The sequence below is a fragment of the Babylonia areolata genome, chromosome 26, assembly GCF_041734735.1.
Source record: "Babylonia areolata isolate BAREFJ2019XMU chromosome 26, ASM4173473v1, whole genome shotgun sequence".
Classification (NCBI taxonomy): domain Eukaryota; kingdom Metazoa; phylum Mollusca; class Gastropoda; order Neogastropoda; family Buccinidae; genus Babylonia; species Babylonia areolata.
In genome coordinates this window covers 177,501-195,000 of record NC_134901.1, presented here as the reverse complement: position 1 = coordinate 195,000, position 17,500 = coordinate 177,501, and the positions used below count along the sequence as shown (strand labels likewise).

Here is a 17,500-nt window from a genome sequence, read left to right as displayed (position 1 = left end):
CTTCCCCTGGCCCTCAGGGGGACACTCCAGTGCTCAAAGAGAACAATGCCATTTGCGTGATCAGGTTTTAGCAGGACAGGTTTCAATGAGTCTTCCGTCTCAAAGGACGTGGTACGATAACTTTTTTGGGGGGTTGAAATAAGCATTTATCCCAACCTCTCTGTTTTTATGTATGACGATTTAGTTTTATGAAACCGTGTTTTATTCTGCTGTCTGTTTGTTTGTTTGTTTTTCCTCAGCATCTACGTACATGAGCTAGAGAAACATAGTTTGGCAGAATGACAAAGACAGTTGTCATGTTTCAGGCCATTTAAATCTCCTAGGATGATGCACGAGCATACAAACCGTTATAAATACTCAAATATTCAGTAATACGTCAACACTTTAATTCTAAAATCTTGACATTGTTCACGTGCAGGTTGGAACATTCGTAGGGTCTCCATTAAAGCAAGTATCGATCTGATTTTTAAGTAGTGTATTTTAGTCACACCCATGTACTTTCTTGTACCATTTGCCAATCATTCACAAAGAGCATGGGATAAATGGGAATTATTTCGTGCCAGTAATGCAAAAAACTGACTCATGCAAGCAACGCAAATGAATTAATTCATGCAAGTAACGCAGACAACTACTTCATGTCATAAGCGACACAAATAAATTCATGCAAGTGCCGCAGAGAACTAATCCGTGCAAGTAACGCAAGCAATCAATTCGCCAGCTAGTGCAACAGACGTAACCAAACAACGAAATCTGCAACACGAAACGTCAGTACGAACGTTAGCACCAGTTCTGGTGCAGGATGCGAAATGACCACTTTGTACTTACTGATTTTTTTCCCCGTGTAGAAGTTGCCCATTCGCGAATTCGCCGACCGCTGGTGTGGTCTTTTTTCGGCATGGCGGCTTTCGCTTTCTGTGAATTTCTTGGAAACTGGGGTTGGGGTGGTGGGGGAATACAGGCGACGAAAAACAGAAGAGACCTCGGAGCCTAACCGCTTATGAAAACCAAACTAGATTCCGTACTTTCAATAACTGATGAATTTGTGACACTATGTCAATGTCTTCAAAACACACCATCGCGTATGAATGAAGAGCTTCTCGCTTAAGGATGAGTCATAGCCTGCGATCGTTCAAAACCAGATTACTTGTCTGGAGGGAACTTCAGTGTAATGACTGTTCCGCGAAGAAAAAAAAAAAGAAAAAAAAGAAAAAAAGAAAGAAAAAGAAGAAAGATATGTAGTCTCCGTGTAGCGCCGGCCATGAGTCTCCCCACCTGTTCACAAGCATGAAAATGTGCAAAGACCGTTACGGAAAGCTGATACTGAAAGCAAAAACCTACTGATATATATGTTTTATGCACTATTATGTATGTATTGTTTCATGTGAGGCGCTTAGAGACCATCTATGGGGAGTTTGCGCCATATAAGTACAATATCTTATCATTCTTATTATTCCAATATTGGTGCTATTAGTAGTAGTAGTAGTATTTGGAGAGAAATATTCCTCTTTTTTTTTTTAAAGATGAGCGTTCGTTTACACGATTTCTGACAATGTATCGCCCTTTTTTTATGACCTCTTTGATCAGAGAGGCAGGTGTTGATCGGTGCATGGTCCTTCAGCCTGCACACTTTAGCCGTTTAGAGTTTGAGAAACCGAATCGCCGACCACGATTTTCCAGAACGAACTGGACCTTTCCGGAGTGATTATCGCGCATTCTTCTTGTGGAGATGCGTTTGGCGATTTCGCTACGATTTACCGAAGCCGAGACGTCGTGATAAAGGGTGGGCAAATTTGGAGCGCTGACAGGTCTGTAGTATGATGGTAATAAACAAAGAATGAGGCCAGGAGACGAAATGATTAACAAACAGTTAATCACTTCATCTCCTGGCCTCATTGCTTGTTAATTTCCAGTTGAAAAACCACCGAGGCAATCATGTGTTTGTTCTGTATTGTCCGTGTGTTCTGTGTGGCTTGTTCAGGATTAAAGAGGCTATGCCAGTCTTGAATAAAAGCTAATTTGTGTTTGCACATTTCTTCTGTCTTTGCTGCTGTGTGCACATGTCAGATGATCGGTACCATTTATCTGCCTGTGTGCTTGCTGAATCGGTAGCGTTAGCAACACCGACTTGAAGTTGTGTACCTTGTGAATGGAGAGAGTTATCACTCTTTTCTGTTTGTTTATGATACTAATAGTTTTAGAGTTATGCATGCGTGTGAATGACTGGTGCGAAAGTGCTTTGATTTGTCTCTGCACAAGATTCAGCGCTATATAAATATGGTTATTATTATTATTATTATTATTATTATTATTATTATTATTATTATTATTATTATTATCATCATCATCATTAAACACAAGGAAATGTCGATCGATGTGGCGTGCTCAAGGGAGAGAATTGCTCCGTTTCATTTCTTGCCACTTCAGTTCCCTGTTTCACAATGGACGGCAGGTTCCCAAAGCCGCGTTTCACGTGCGTGGCCTCTCCAAGACCACCATCCAGAGAACAGCTCAGGGGCAGAGGAAACGAGGAACACAAAACAAACAATAAAGTGGACAGGCAATTTCACGGAATGGACAGGAAGGATCTTTGTTCACAACCCGGAACTGGCACACAGCCGTGGAAAATGAAGGCTTGTAGCGCTGCGGCATTCCACCATTCTGTGCCACAGTGACCATGGGCAGTGAATAATCAGTAAGCTCCCTTTCGTTTCCAGCACATAACTTCCGGTTCGACAAACACTCGTTTCTGGTGGTGAGAAAAAAAAAATGGTTTGGATCGTTTTTATATGTAATCTGGTAACTCCCCATCACCCTCATCTGTCCCCCAACACCTCCATCCCCGAGATGTAGGTGTTGTTGCTGTTGTTGTTACTGTTTTACTGTACAGCGGGAATCAGGCGTGAGCACTGAAGACTTTGCCTCTTGCTTTATCTGTGACAACGACAAACGTTTACCTGGCCCTGCAACTACACTGAAAAGATGTAGACGCCAAAATCAACGCTTGTGTGTGTGTGTGTGTGTGTGTGTGTGTGTTAGAAATGTCCACAGTATTGCTCTCTACCCCTCCCTTTCCGACGTCACCCTTCACACACACACACACACACACACACACACACACACACACACACAAAAAAACAAACAAACAAAAAAACAAAAAAAAACACACACACAGATACATAGACACACACACACACATACACACACACACACACACACACACACACACACACACACACACACACACACACACATCAATGATTCGCAGACGAAGGAAAGAATCGAAATTTCATTGTTTGTTATCTGTAGAATTATTTTATATTTCCCCATGCCCCTCCTCTGTCTCTCTCTCTCTCTCTCTCTCTCTCTCTCTCTCTGCCTGTCTACCCCCGTTTCTCGTTATCTGCTTATATGTCCATCTCCTTTCAGACACTTTTCCGTCTTTTATTCTCGAGTTCAAAAGTTTTGGCCTTTTTTTACGTATACACCTGTGATTTCTGTCTTTCTCTCACTTCTGTCAAGAGCTAATTTTCTTTTGTCTCTCTCCTCTCTTAGAAGGGATGAAGCCTGAAAGCAATGCAGCCCGGAATGTCTCGTCGATTAGATTATGTCTGAAAGTTTCCAGGGTGTCCAGAGGACAGATATAATTATAAGTGACAGAAAAAGGACAGGAAAAAAACCCACACCTTTTCTTGAAAACACGAAATATTCCAAACAACATTGGCAACGAATCAAATATCAGAACATACTAGGAGGATGACTAAGAAAAATCAACAACGACAAAACTTCGAAACGTGCTATACAGCAAACTATGATGATAAACGAACAGTAAAGTCAATCAACGTAATGCAGGAAAAACAGCAACGTAAAAATGGATTGCAGTGATATGATGCTTTGACACCGGGCAACATTTTCATGACTCTCCAAACTAAGTTACAATGTTCTGCAGGCTGAAGTTTGAAAACCGAATCTCGAGACAACAGAGGGACAAAAGTTTTCCCAAATCAACGATATCATGCTTAAAGTTGTTTAAAGTTTTTGTTTTCAACTTCTGTTTTTGGGGGCACCGTTAAGGGAATATCAGAGACATGGCAAAGCTTACCATTGAAAATTGTCTTATTTCTTACGTTTGCCGGGTTGCGTAAACATTGATGTTTAGCTTGTTTCTCATGTTTATTAAGCTTAACTTTTTTTATCATGTTCATATGATGAAGTTAGCATTGACAATGATATTATTTAGGTGTTTTATCGAGTTGAGTTAACACGGATAATCATCTTACTTCTTGTGTTTTTGGGATCAAATTTAACATTGGTAATTACTTTATTTCCATGGTCTGTTAGACTAAATTAACACGAACAAATATCTTATTTTTTCAGGTTTGTTATTTCTAATTTGCAACAGCACATCTCTGCTACCGGGCTCCCCAGTGGTAGAGGTACAGCCTCGAAACGCGTTACCAGGCCTGGCTTAAAAACAACAACAAACAGAACAGAGAAACAAACAAAAGGAAAAACAACGAAGATTTCCTTCACAATTGATTTTTTTTTAAATTTTTTTTAGAGTCCAATTTCCTTCACAAATGATTTTTTTTTTAGTCCTTAGGCTTAAGTAGTATAACTCTCAAATAACCCATCCAGCTCCTTTCCAATTCGCCCCCAGGTACCCCCCCCCAGACCCCCCGACCCCCCCCCCCCCCACACACACACGCACACACACCTGTATCCTCCACCCCTCCCTCGTTTATCTAGGGGAGTTGAGTGACCTTGCAAGTTGTCACAGAATCCAGAAGAAACTGGATGTTCGTAGACATCACCCCACGGAGAGTTTCCATCCTTCCTTTATTATTTTTTTCATGTTTTTCCTTTCCAACATCGTTCCTTTGTTACTCTCTCTTCCATTTGAATCATTCTGAAAGCTTTGTGAAGACTGCCGTGCCGATTTCTTCATGAAAAACGAACAAAAAACAACAAAAAAAACAACAAACAAACAAACAAAAAACAACACCCAAACAAACAAACAAAACAAACAACAACAAAACTACAAGGTTAACAAAAAGCGGAGGACGACTTGGGAATTTAGCACAGTTTTCGTATGTTTGGGGGGCTGGGGGGGTGGGGGGGGGGAGGACATGGTAAAACTGCTATGTGTGCTGCTAATGTAATGAGCACCAGTCATATCCTGAGATGCTTTTTTTCCACGTGCACATCCATTTACTTATTGTGACAATGAAAACAAAAACAAAACAAAAAATTATAAAAAAAACAAAAAACAAAACAACAACAACCAAACTATCGTATGATAAAACCGCTGAATAACTGTCAATTTTTGGCCGAAAACTTCGATTAAAAATGATATTTTTCAAGCTATTGAAAAGAGAATGTGCGTACCGGGAACAGCCATGACCACTGGAAGATGATATGCTGCTTCCATAGAATAAAATAATCTCTCGATCTTTTTAAAAAAAAAATTATGAAAAAATACCTGCTTAATGTTTTGTGAACTCCCCCCCTCTCTCTCTCTGTCTCTGTCTCTGTCTCTCTCTCTCTCTCTCTCTCTCTCTATATATATATATATATATATATATATATCCGCGTGTTTGCGGGAGGGGGATGTGGGTTGTGGGTGTGGATTGGGCCAGAAAAAACCCAGAGGTCGACATCCGGAAACAACCCGTTGCAAAATGAATGAAGTAGCCAAGCCCAACCCGTATCTTCTAGACTGGGAAACACACAGGAGAGCGAATACTATAAACAGGAATGGATGGGAAAGGAAAAGAGTTGGTGTGTGTGTGTGTGTGTGTGTGTGTGTGTGTGTGTGTGTGTGTGTGTGCGTGTGAAGAATGGGGTGGCGAGGGGAGGCAAAGAGGGGCATGGGTGTCACTGGTAGTCGGGACGGACATACAATCAGTCTGGCTTCCCCCACACGAAGCCGCCTGAGTTGCCTGTAGCTCAGAGGCAGAGGGTAGGTAATCTTACACCCCTGTGTTCGATTTTTTTTTAATCAAAGCAGGCACCACTGCAGACTTGGGCCACACCGCAGGGTCTTCTCGTGTGGGTGGCCCCAAAAGGCATGATTTTTTTTATTCTCCTATGGGGCAGGCATACCGAAAGTGTTAAACATACAGGCGCTAGGCGCGTGCAGAACTGAGCTGGCGCGCGCGCGCGTTTACATACGCACGCATGCACATGCGCGCATAAGCACATGCAAACACAGAGACCTAGGATTTGGAGCGGAAGGAGGCAGAAGTATTTCAAGAAACCCTCGATAGAAGCACAACCAAATACACAAGCACCAACAAGGGGAAAACTTGACATACCGAGCGGAAAGTGAGCTTTTTTTTTAAATTTATTTTTTTAATTTTTTTTAAGTGAAATGATTGAAGCAGTGAATAGTTTTTATTGTACCTTTCAACCCTTGACTTGAGGTAGATGCTAACGTGGCGATAGCCTTAGCGGTCGGCGAGGCTCTAAGCACCATAATTTGATTTGATTCGAACTAAACCACCCCTATTACAAAGCTAATTAATCAGACAAAGCGAAGCAAGGACAGGCCATGCCGACTCTAATAAAACGACACCTGTGCTTTGAAAAGCAATGATTTCAGAAGACCATATATGAAAGTAAACCACACTGATCTTGGTACAGAATGGCCGAAAAAGAAAAAAAAACAACAACCTCACACCGGATGAAAGAATACGATACTGAACGAAAATACACCGAGAAGACAAAGTCAACAAATCACTCTCACAAAAATCATCTAACCAAGCAGCTACTCTGATACAAAGCTCATTCCACCAATTCTAACTCTCGCCCACCAAACTCAGAACCAGTAATATCGCCCATCAACCAACTCACCAGTCTCCTATTCATTTCATACTTTTTACTCACCATAAAAGTCCAACAGCTGAACCAAAACGGCACCAACCAAACAGTCCCCCCACCCCCCACCCCCCCTTCCAATCGTCCCATCAACATAGCCATCGTGGAACTAAGTTGCCACCAACCAACCAATCCACCCGCCCACCCTTCTAATCATTCCATCAACAAGGCAGCCGTGGAACTAAGTTGCCACCAACCAACCAATCCACCCGCCCACCCTTCTAATCATTCCATCAACGAGGCAACCGTGGAACTAAGTTGTCACCAACCAACCAATCCACCCGCCCACCCTTCTAATCATTCCATCAACGAGGCAACCGTGGAACTAAGTTGTCACCAACCAACCAATCCACCCGCCCACCCTTCTAATCATTCCATCAACGAGGCAACCGTGGAACTAAGTTGTCGCCAACTAACCAACCACCTGTGCAGGGCCTCACCTTCTTCCTTGTCCATCTTGGAGGACATGGTCAGCCGACAGCGGGTCCAGTTCAACCGGTGCTCGTTCTTGACGCTCAGTCGCCGACATTCATCTCGCCGACGTCGGAGAGCGATGACGAGCTGCAGGTTGAGGACGGGGATGAGGGTGTAGGGGATGAGGTAGAGGAAGATGACGGTCAGGTAGAACTGGTACACCACCTTGTAGAAATACACCACGCTTTCCGACACTCCTTCCTCGTCTTCCTCACCCCAACTTGCACCAACCTCGGGCTGCGTTTCGGTGGAGCTTTTGACCGAGGGCGACTTCTGGTTGGTGCTGTCCCAACTCTCTTCCAAGGATGCCTGGTCCACCGCCGTCATCAAACCCAATCCCGTACTTATGTTCGCGCAGTTGGCGTTTCCGGTTCTGGTGACGTCAGTTCCTGGATTGCCCATGGCGGACACGAGTCCCATATACGCGGGGTCACGATCACGCTGCCCGAGCAAGCCTCCACTTTGAGAAACAGACGATGGCGGGGAATCAGAGGACGTGTTCATCACCGAAGGCAAATCCTCAGCACCGGAAGGAGGTCTGGACGCCCGCGGTTTGGACAGGATGTGGTCAAAGCATCTGGGCAGGTTGAAGAGGACGGAGAAGAGGAGGACGCCGACGATGGCCCGGCGCGTCTTGCCGTAGGTCCACATGGAACTGGCCCGGAGCGGCAGGAAGATGACCAGGAACCGCTCCAGGGTGACGGTGAGGGTCGTGTAGGTGGACCCCATCTGAGCCATGTTCCGCAGCGGGAAACAGAGCGCCACGATCGTTCGCAGAGTGGACATTCTGATGGAGGGAAGGAATAAACAAGGTGGTGAGAAATACAGTGTTGACATTCTGAGATGAGGGGGGAGGGAAGGTGGGGGGAGGGGAATAAACATGGTGGTGAGAAATATTGTGTGGACGTTCCGAGGTGTGTGTGTGTGGAGGGGAATAAACATGGTTGTGATGAACACAGTGTTGACATTCTGAGGTGAGGGGTGGGAGGGTGGATGGAGGGGGATAAACATGGTTGTGATGAACACAGAGTGGACATTCTGAGGTGGGAGGGGGAGGGGGGGGGGGGTAAACATGGTGGTGATAAATACATAGTTTACATTCTGAGGGGAAAGGGAATAAACATGGTGGTGATAAATACAGTGTTGACATTCTGGGGGAGGGTGGGGGGTGGGGGAAGGAATAAACATGGTGGTGATAAATACAGTGTTGACATGGGGGGGGGGGATAAACATGGTGGTGATAAATACAGTGTTGACATTCTGGGGGGGGGGGGGGAGGAATAAACATGGTGGTGATAAATACAGTGTTGACATTGGGGGGGGGGGGGGAATGGTGGTGATAAATACAGTGGTGACATTCTGGGGGGAGGAATAAACATGGTGGTGATAAATACAGTGGTGACATTCGGGGGGGGGGGGGGGGGGGAAGGAATAAACATGGTGGTGATAAATACAGTGTTGACATTCGGGGGGGGGGGGGGGGGGGGGCGAAGGAATAAACATGGTGGTGATAAATACAGTGTTGACATTCGGGGGGGCGGGGGGGGGGGGGCGAAGGAATAAACATGGCGGTGATAAATACAGTGTTGACATTCTGGGGGGGGGGGGGGGAGGAATAAACATGGTGGTGATAAATACAGTGTTGACATTGGGGGGGGGGGGGGGAATGGTGGTGATAAATACAGTGGTGACATTCTGGGGGGGGGGGAGGAATAAACATGGTGGTGATAAATACAGTGGTGACATTCGGGGGGGGGGGGGGGAAGGAATAAACATGGTGGTGTAAATACAGTGTTGACATCGGGGGGGGGGGGGGGGCCGAGAATAAACATGGTGGTGATAAATACAGTGTTGACATTCTGGGGGGGGGGGGGGGAAGGAATAAACATGGTGGTGATAAATACAGTGTTGACATTCGGGGGGGGGGGGGGGGGGGGCGAAGGAATAAACATGGTGGTGATAAATACAGTGTTGACATTCTGGGGGCGGGGGGGGCGAAGGAATAAACATGGTGGTGATAAATACAGTGGTGACATTGGGGGGGGGGGGGGGGGATAACATGGTGGTGATAAATACAGTGTTGACATTCTGGGGGGGGGGGGAAGGAATAAACATGGCGGTGATAAATACAGTGGTGACATTCTGGGGGGGGGGGGGGGGGAGGAATAAACATGGTGGTGATAAATACAGTGTTGACATTCGGGGGGGGGGCGGGGGGGGGGGGGGCGGAATGGTGGTGATAAATACAGTGTGACATTCTGGGGGGGGGGGGGGGGAGGAATAAACATGGTGGTGATAAATACAGTGGTGACATTCTGGGGGGGGGGGGGAAGGAATAAACATGGTGGTGATAAATACAGTGTTGACATTCGGGGGGGGGGGGGGGGGGAAGGAATAAACATGGCGGTGATAAATACAGTGTTGACATTCTGGGGGGGGGGGGGAGGAATAAACATGGTGGTGATAAATACAGTGTTGACATGGGGGGGGGGGGGATAAACATGGTGGTGATAAATACATAGTGGACATTCTGATGGGAAAAGGAATATTAAAAAATGGTTGTGATAAATACACAGTGGACATTCTGAGGGGAAAAGGAATAAAAATGAAGGTGATAAATACAGTGTTGACACTGTGAGGGGACGTGGGGGGTGGGGGTGGGGGGTATACATGGGGGGTAGAAATACATTGTGGATATTCTTCCAAAAAGAAAGGAATAAATATGGTGATAAGAAATAATGATACGTATAATTGAGTACAAGCCATTTGCCCCTTATGAAAGGGTGCAAACATAATCATGGTCATTTAACAAAAACAACAGTAATACACGGCCATGTCATCAGTAAACACCAGTTAGACTCCAGAATCTCGAAATACACTCCTCTCCCAAAATTTCACTCTGTATTGCGACACATGTCTTCCTTTCGTGTTTAGTCCCAAAGGCGGTACCATGCCACAATCGGTTAAATGTTGTGTTCACCAGTGATCAGGATTCCAGACCCCGGTCCAGCATGGTGTTGTGTCCCTTACAAAAGGCAATTTGTCTCCGATTCTTCTCCCTCCAACAGGTGTGAACAGGTACCGGACTTGAGGTCACGAAAGGGAGGAAGCGGAAGGAGATGGAAGAGAGAGGTGGGCCTTCATAGATGGAGCGCTAGCCTCAGTGAACATGAATGTACTGCGCCAGAGGCCGTGAAAGGCCGTGGGAACTTTAACCCTTAACATTCTAAGCACCCAGTCTTGGCGTGACTTGGTCTTCTAGTCCATTGACCTGATCACGACGATGAAAAAGAAACTTCAGATGATCTGTTTCCAGTAAAGGCAGCTGGGCACTTCCTTTTGTCACCGGTGAGAGAGAGAGAGAGAGAGAGAGAGAGAGAGAGAGAGAGAGAAGTCTGAAGTCTGAAGTCTGAAGTCTGAATGGTTTATTGTTTAGGCCTTTCTGCCAGGGGTGGGGGGGGGGCTTCCGTGTTAACATCCATTATAAAGAACAGCGCCAATATATGTAAAGCAAACAAAGGGTAGAGAGAGAGAGAGAGAGAGAGAGAGAGAGAGAGAGAGAGAGAGTGTGTGTATGTGTGTGTGTGTGTGTGTGTGTGTGTGTGTGTGAACTGAATAGTGGAAAGTTTTTTTGTTTTGTTTTTTTATCAGATTTACTTTGCTAAAAGAGACTTGAGTGTTACTCTGTTTTATATGCTGCATGCCAAATTTTACCGTTTTGCTTGTGATCTGTATGTATCACAGATTTCGCCACACTTAATTACTCTACTGAGAAGACGCAGTTGCCATGGGCAGTCCTTGAATTAGGCCTGTGACGTTGAACAAAGTCAAAATAATCACCAGCCCTGAGTGTCAGCTGAAACTGTGGGTACTCATTTACCAGTGGTCTGGGCCTACTCCCACTTGTGGGGGGTACCCGTTATGCCGCCGTCCCGCTATGCCGCCGACCCGTTATGCCGCCGTCCCGGCTATGCCGCCGACCCGCTATGCCGCTATCCCGCTTTATTCCCTTTCGCTTTTCATCACATGCGCGTGAAAAGTGATATGTGACAGTAGCAGTTTTCACAAATGACGTATATTACGATGTAAACACTGAATGACACTAAAACTCGCCATTTAGAGGCGGGCTCGTGCAAATGCAAACTAAATGATAAAAAATATGTATTCAGGACAAATGTAATACTTTCAATTTTCTACATTTTTAATGAGAAACAAAACCAATAACAAGCAAAAAGAAAAAAGTGTGCTAGAAACGAATTTTAAAGGAAAGTTTCTTGTACAGATCATTTCTCCACTAGTATCTATAGCCCAAAACAAGGAAATGGATTCGCGAATGCATACGTTTGGACCCAGTTGCGCCATTTGTGACGTTACTGTGACCCAAATGTCAAATAAAAAGGGAGATTATTAGTATGGCTTGCCCATCTTGTTTTGTCTTTTTTGTGACAAAAGACAATCCGTAAACGGGGCGGCACAACGGGTCGGCGGCACAACGATACGCTCCCCTTGTATGGAGCAAAGTGTTTTGTGAAAACAGTCAGGTCCCATGGGCACACCCTGCCGTTCCATAACCTGTGACCGCCGTGACACCAAATCGTTTGGTTCGCGTGGTCTGCTTCCGTCATACTTGTACACCAGTCCCTTTACGCATGGCACGTATGCACGTGCAAGTTTCTCTCTCTCGCTCTGTCTCTCTATGTCTCTCACGGACACACACACACACAACGCTCGCTCTCTGTCTGTCTGTCTGTCTGTTATATATATATATATATATATATATATATATATATATATATATATATATATGTAGCCAAGCGCTCAGCCGTGAGGCGGGTGACAGTTTCACTACAGTGATGGTGTCCAACCATTAACTGTTGATGAAAGTTGCATGGGGTTAGGATATTCAAATTCAAATTGGAAAAGAAAGCCGTTGGGCGTTCAGTGTTGTCGTCTGCTCCATCGGATCATTTTGCCTGGTGCTGCTCTGTGAAGTTGACATGGAGCGTGTCACACACAGAATCCACTGCCTAACATTCTACAGTAAGTACTTCGTTTTAAATGTGTTGATGAATTGTGAATTGTCGGACACATTGCTTGTGTTCGGATGAGTATGTTGATATTGTCTTGAGTTGCTAAACCTTGTCAGAATAATTGCGTTGTTGTTCAGTCACAGGTCTCATTATTGTTTGACGTATATTGTGGTCGTGTGGCTATGATGTGCTCCCAGACTGAAACTAATTGGTCATTTGAACGTCACAACTAATTGACGTATATTCTTGACGCGGAAATCTTTCCAACCTTGCTCACACTGATGAAGGTTAAGTTTTACTGATCTGACTTTCAGCAGAGGAGATTTAAATGTTGAACACAGGTCATGTCTACTTTTCTGGGTTTGCCAGTGTTTAATATCAAAGTCACTGATTCTGTCATCTTGTTTATTATTCATGTATTATTTCATAAGCCTGTATCAGTTGTACTGACTCTCAGTACTACCAGTCTCAGTTACAGTGTACTTAATAGTGTGTGTGTGTGTGTGTGTGTGTGTGTGTGTGTGTGTGGTGTGGTAGTAGTAGTAGTAGTAGTAGTAGTAGTAGTAGTACTTCTGTATGTGGTGATTACAAGATAGTGTTGGATTAATATTAGTTACTGGTTAATACCATCTGATATGTATCGCAGTTTGTTAATTGTAATTTAGCTATCATGCTCTCTCCTATACGGCTTACTCCAGTACAGTGCTACATGATAACTGATTCATTTGAGTGACTATGACAAAGTATGAGCTTTACTTAAATATGTACTGTCAGTGTACTTTCACTAAATCAGGTTAGCTTCAACCACTTCAACTACACTATTTAAATGTATTAGAAATGTCATTTGCTGGCAGTGTTTGGTCTTCACACATACGCATTATTTTATGTTATGTTGTTGCTTATTCCAGACCAAGTGGTAGTCTTTCCATTGTAATGTGATTTTTATGATGTGCTTACTATCCACTTGCATTCCTGACATGTTGTACTTATGACCTTTGTTATTCGTGTCTTATTCAGGCACTGTCTTCTCTTCTTCTTATCGTCTCTTCTTATATATTGTAATAAAACAATGGAAAAACCCTTTGTGACTGGCCTCTATATGTCCTTGGCCTGTGCGCGGATCATTTATATCCTTTCATCTTCATACTCTTTAAATCAGTAATTCAATAATTCTTTTGTACCGTCCCCTTTATAACATACCACTCAGATTAACATGGCTACACACACACACACACACACACACACACATATATATATATATATATATATATGTATATCCATCCATCCATCCATATATATATATATATACGGAAGCCCAGACACAGACAGACAGACACACACACAGACAAACGCAGAGAGAGAGAGGGAGAGACAGACAGACAGACACAGATTGCAGAAAACAGATTTAGTCATTTACTCGCAACGTTTTTTTGTTTTGTTTTTGTTGTCGTTGTTGCTGTTTTGTTTGGTCTTTCTTTGCTTTTTTTTCTATTTAACTTGAATGGTAGTTTCCGGTGATACCAACCTCGATTTCAATATCTTATCGGAAAAAAACGCAATATTTCCTGTACAGAAAAAAACAACCACCTCCATTGAATCCCCAAACACCTCAGTAATTAAAAATAACACCTGACCATTTTCCTGTACGAAAAAAAACAACCTCCAGTGAATCCCCAAGCACTTCAATAATTAGAAATAACACCTGACCATTTTCATGTACGAAAAAAACAACCACCACCACCTCCATTAAACCCCCAATCACCTCAGTAAATAGAAATGAGACCTGACCAGTGGATCCGCGGTGGCCTGGTGGTATCACGCCCGACAAAGTAGCGAGCGTTCACGGGTTCGATTCTCACCCGGACCGGGATTCTGAATCCCTCTTCGGATCACATGAGATGATAACTTGAGGTCCAGTGTGCGTAAAAACCTTGGTACCCAAGTAGGCAGCCTGTTGTGCAAATGACCCCCCGGCCGTGTTTGTAACGGTTAGAGCTTGGTCTCCGACCGAGACTGGAATGATGTCCTAGAGGTAACGCGTCCGCCTAGGAAGCGAGAGAATCTGAGCGCGCTGGTTCGAATCACGGCTCAGCCGCCGATATTTTCTCTCCCTCCACTAGACCTCGATTGGTGGTCTGGACGCTAGTCATTCGGATGAGACGATAAACCGAAGTCCCGTGTGCAGCATCCACTTAGCGCACGTAAAAGAACACACGGCATGAAAAGGGTTGTTCCTGGCAAAATTATGTAGGAAAATCCACTTTGATAGGAAAAACAAATAAAACTGTACGCAGGGAAAAAAAAAAGAAAAAAGGATGGCGCTGTACTGTAGTGTAGCGACGCGCTTTCACTGGGGGAAGCAGCCCGAATTTCACACAGAGAAGACTGTTGTGATGAAATGAAAGGAAAAAAAACAAAACAAATACAAATCATTCATTCATTCATCAGTCAAAACAACACCACCAACCACCAACTCTACCTGGCGGCCGAAAAATGTACGTTGACGCTGATACTCGTGGCCCCTACAGGCAGAACCAGCAGCAGGTAGACGGCATCGTAGATGACCAGCGACAGAAGCAGCATGGACGTCGGCGACCACAACTTCCGGTTGGTCAGCACCACTGCCGCCACGACGTTGGCCACGCAGCCGAATCCCGCCAGACACAGACGGACCACGGCCAGGGCGATGATGATCCGACCCCTGTGGGATTCCTCCTCCGGCAGGGTGAAGTTGAAGCCCGAGGCGGGGGAGGGAGAGGAGGAGGATAAGAAGGGGGAGAGGAGGTGGGTGTTGTTGTTGTCGTTGGTGTTTAGGGGGGTGTCGGGTAGATGGTGGGGGTTCAGGAGGTGTTGTTGTAGTCCGCAGGGTAGCGAGGTGGTGTAGGAGGAGGAGGAGAGGAGGGATGGGGAGGAGGAAGCCATGGTCCAGGTGGGGGTGGGTGGGTGAGAGGAACGTCTCTTTGTGTGTATGTGTGTTGCACGTGCGTTTTCTTATGCGTTCATTATATTTGTTTCGCTTTTTTGGTATGTGTAGGGGGTCTTGGGGTTCTTTATTTCATTTGTTTCTCTTTTTTCTTTCTTGAAACTTTTTTCTTCTTCTTTCCTCCTTATTGTCGTACTTTCTATTTCCTTCTTACGTTCATGCTCTATTATCTACTGCCACCACCTTCTTTATGGGGGCATCTACTTTGTCCGTCAATTCCCGTGTCTTGGTTGATGACTTCTTTCTTTTCTGGTTTTCAGAAGAGTGCTTCGATATCAGCAGTCACCCCTGTAATGCAGACAGCAGGACGTGGTGAAGATGCTGGATACCACGATGATGTTAACAACTGGAAAGCGGTGCTGAGTTTTCCACTGGAAAGTGAGGCGACTGTATTGGTGGTCTTCACCTGGAATGATATACATCGAGTCATCAGTTAATGGTCGAATCAATCAACGCATTTCAAAACGTCATATCTCTCTCAATATTGACAATGAAGCACGTGACTGTATCACCAGAACACATGGGTCGTGTCATCTTCAACGTGCGTTTGTTTTCTTTTCATTTTATGCATGTGTGTACACACAAAAGAAATGAATACAGTGGTAGGTGTCTACATAATATACTGATCAAGTAGACTGGAACGCGCCTCCACCCTTAACACGCCACTCTGTCCGGATTCGAACCAAACTTTGTGTGTACGATCTAGACAAATGGCTGCGGGGCCCCATCTATCTAAAACTGTCGTTCATTCTTTGCGATCCCCCCCTTCCCCCCAAAAAACAACAACAAACAAAAAACAAAAAACAACAACACCCAAATCATGATTATCTTCTTTAACCCATCACCATCGTAGCGTTTGCAAGAAAACCTCCCTTATCCCCTCCTCTATCCTCCCCCTCCCTCCCCCAAACAAAACAAAGGAAAACAAAACTTATTTTCTAATTTTATTTTCGTACATTCTACTCCACACCGCCGTTCAGTTTACGGAACCCATCATCAGACCAGAAACACACATCAGGTCAGTCTGTGTCTCTCACGGCGAACAGACAACAGATGCGCTTCGAACTGCACCCGATAAACACGAACGGATCATATTAACCCACGCCCGTCCGGACACGGCAGACCTCAAGCACCAAGAACTCACTTTCCGAACAGGAGACGCGTGCGTGTCCTTCCCCAAAACAGGTCTGCCGCCAACGTGTCTGTCCCGTTTCGATCTTTGATACGGCTGCTATGCCTGCCGTGTTTAGCCTGCGTGATCGTGATGACAAAAACGAAGACAACAGTGAAGATGGAGGAGGAGAGGAAGGAGAAGAGGAAGCAAATGGAAGATAATAAAGAAGAAGAGGAAAAGGAGGAGGAAGGCGAGAAGAAGAAGCAGCAGGAGCAGGAGGAAGAGAAGAAGAAGGAAGAGGAGGAGGGAAGAAGGAGAAGAAGGAGGAGGAGGAGAAGAAAAAGAGGAGGAGGAGAAGAAGAAGAAGAGGAGGAGGGGGGAGGAAGAGGGGGAAGAAGAAGAAGGGGAGGAGAAGAAGAAGAAGGAGGAGGAGGGGGAGAAGAGGAGGAGGAGGACAAGAAGAAGAGGAGGAGGAGAGGGAGAAGAAGAAGAGGAAGAGGAGAAGAAGAAGAAGAAGGAGGAGGAGGAGGGGGAGAAGAGGAGGAGGAGGACAAGAAGAAGAGGAGGAGGAGGAGGAGGAGGAGAGGGAGAAGAAGAAGAGGAGGAGGAGAAGAAGAAGAAGGAGGAGGAGGAGGGGGAGAAGAAGGAGGAGGAGGAGGGGGGGGGGGAGAAGAGGAAGCAAGTGGAAGATAATAAAGAAGAATAATAAAGAAGAAGAGGAAAAGGAGGAGGGAGGCGAGAAGAAGAAGAAGAAGAAGCAGCAGCAGGAGCAGGAGGAAGAGAAGAAGAAGAGGAGGAGAAGAAGAAGAGGAGGAGGAGGGGGAGGAAGAGGGGGAAGAAGAAGAAGAAGTGGAGGAGAAGAAGGAGGAGGAGGGGGAGAAGAGAAGGAGGAGGAGGAGGACAAGAAGAAGAGGAGGAGGAGAAGAAGAAGGAGGAGGAGAGGGAGAAGAAGAAGAGGAGGAGGAGAAGAAGAAGAAGGAGGAGGGGGAGAAGGAGGAGGAGGAGGGGGGGAGAAGAAGGAGG

At 45.2% G+C, this 17,500-nt stretch overlaps 1 protein-coding gene across 1 annotated transcript in view; it reads right to left on the bottom strand.

Moving 5' to 3' along the window:
* LOC143300792 (uncharacterized) overlaps positions 1-17,500 on the bottom strand; it is a 50,143-nt gene that overhangs the window by 24,880 nt on the left and 7,763 nt on the right. The window contains exons 2-3 of the mRNA XM_076614721.1: positions 14,860-15,081; positions 7,317-8,137 (exon numbers count right to left, since the gene is read on the bottom strand). Of these exons, the coding sequence (XP_076470836.1) occupies positions 7,317-8,137; positions 14,860-15,081 (1,043 nt within the window). The remainder of the gene's footprint in view (positions 1-7,316; positions 8,138-14,859; positions 15,082-17,500) is intronic.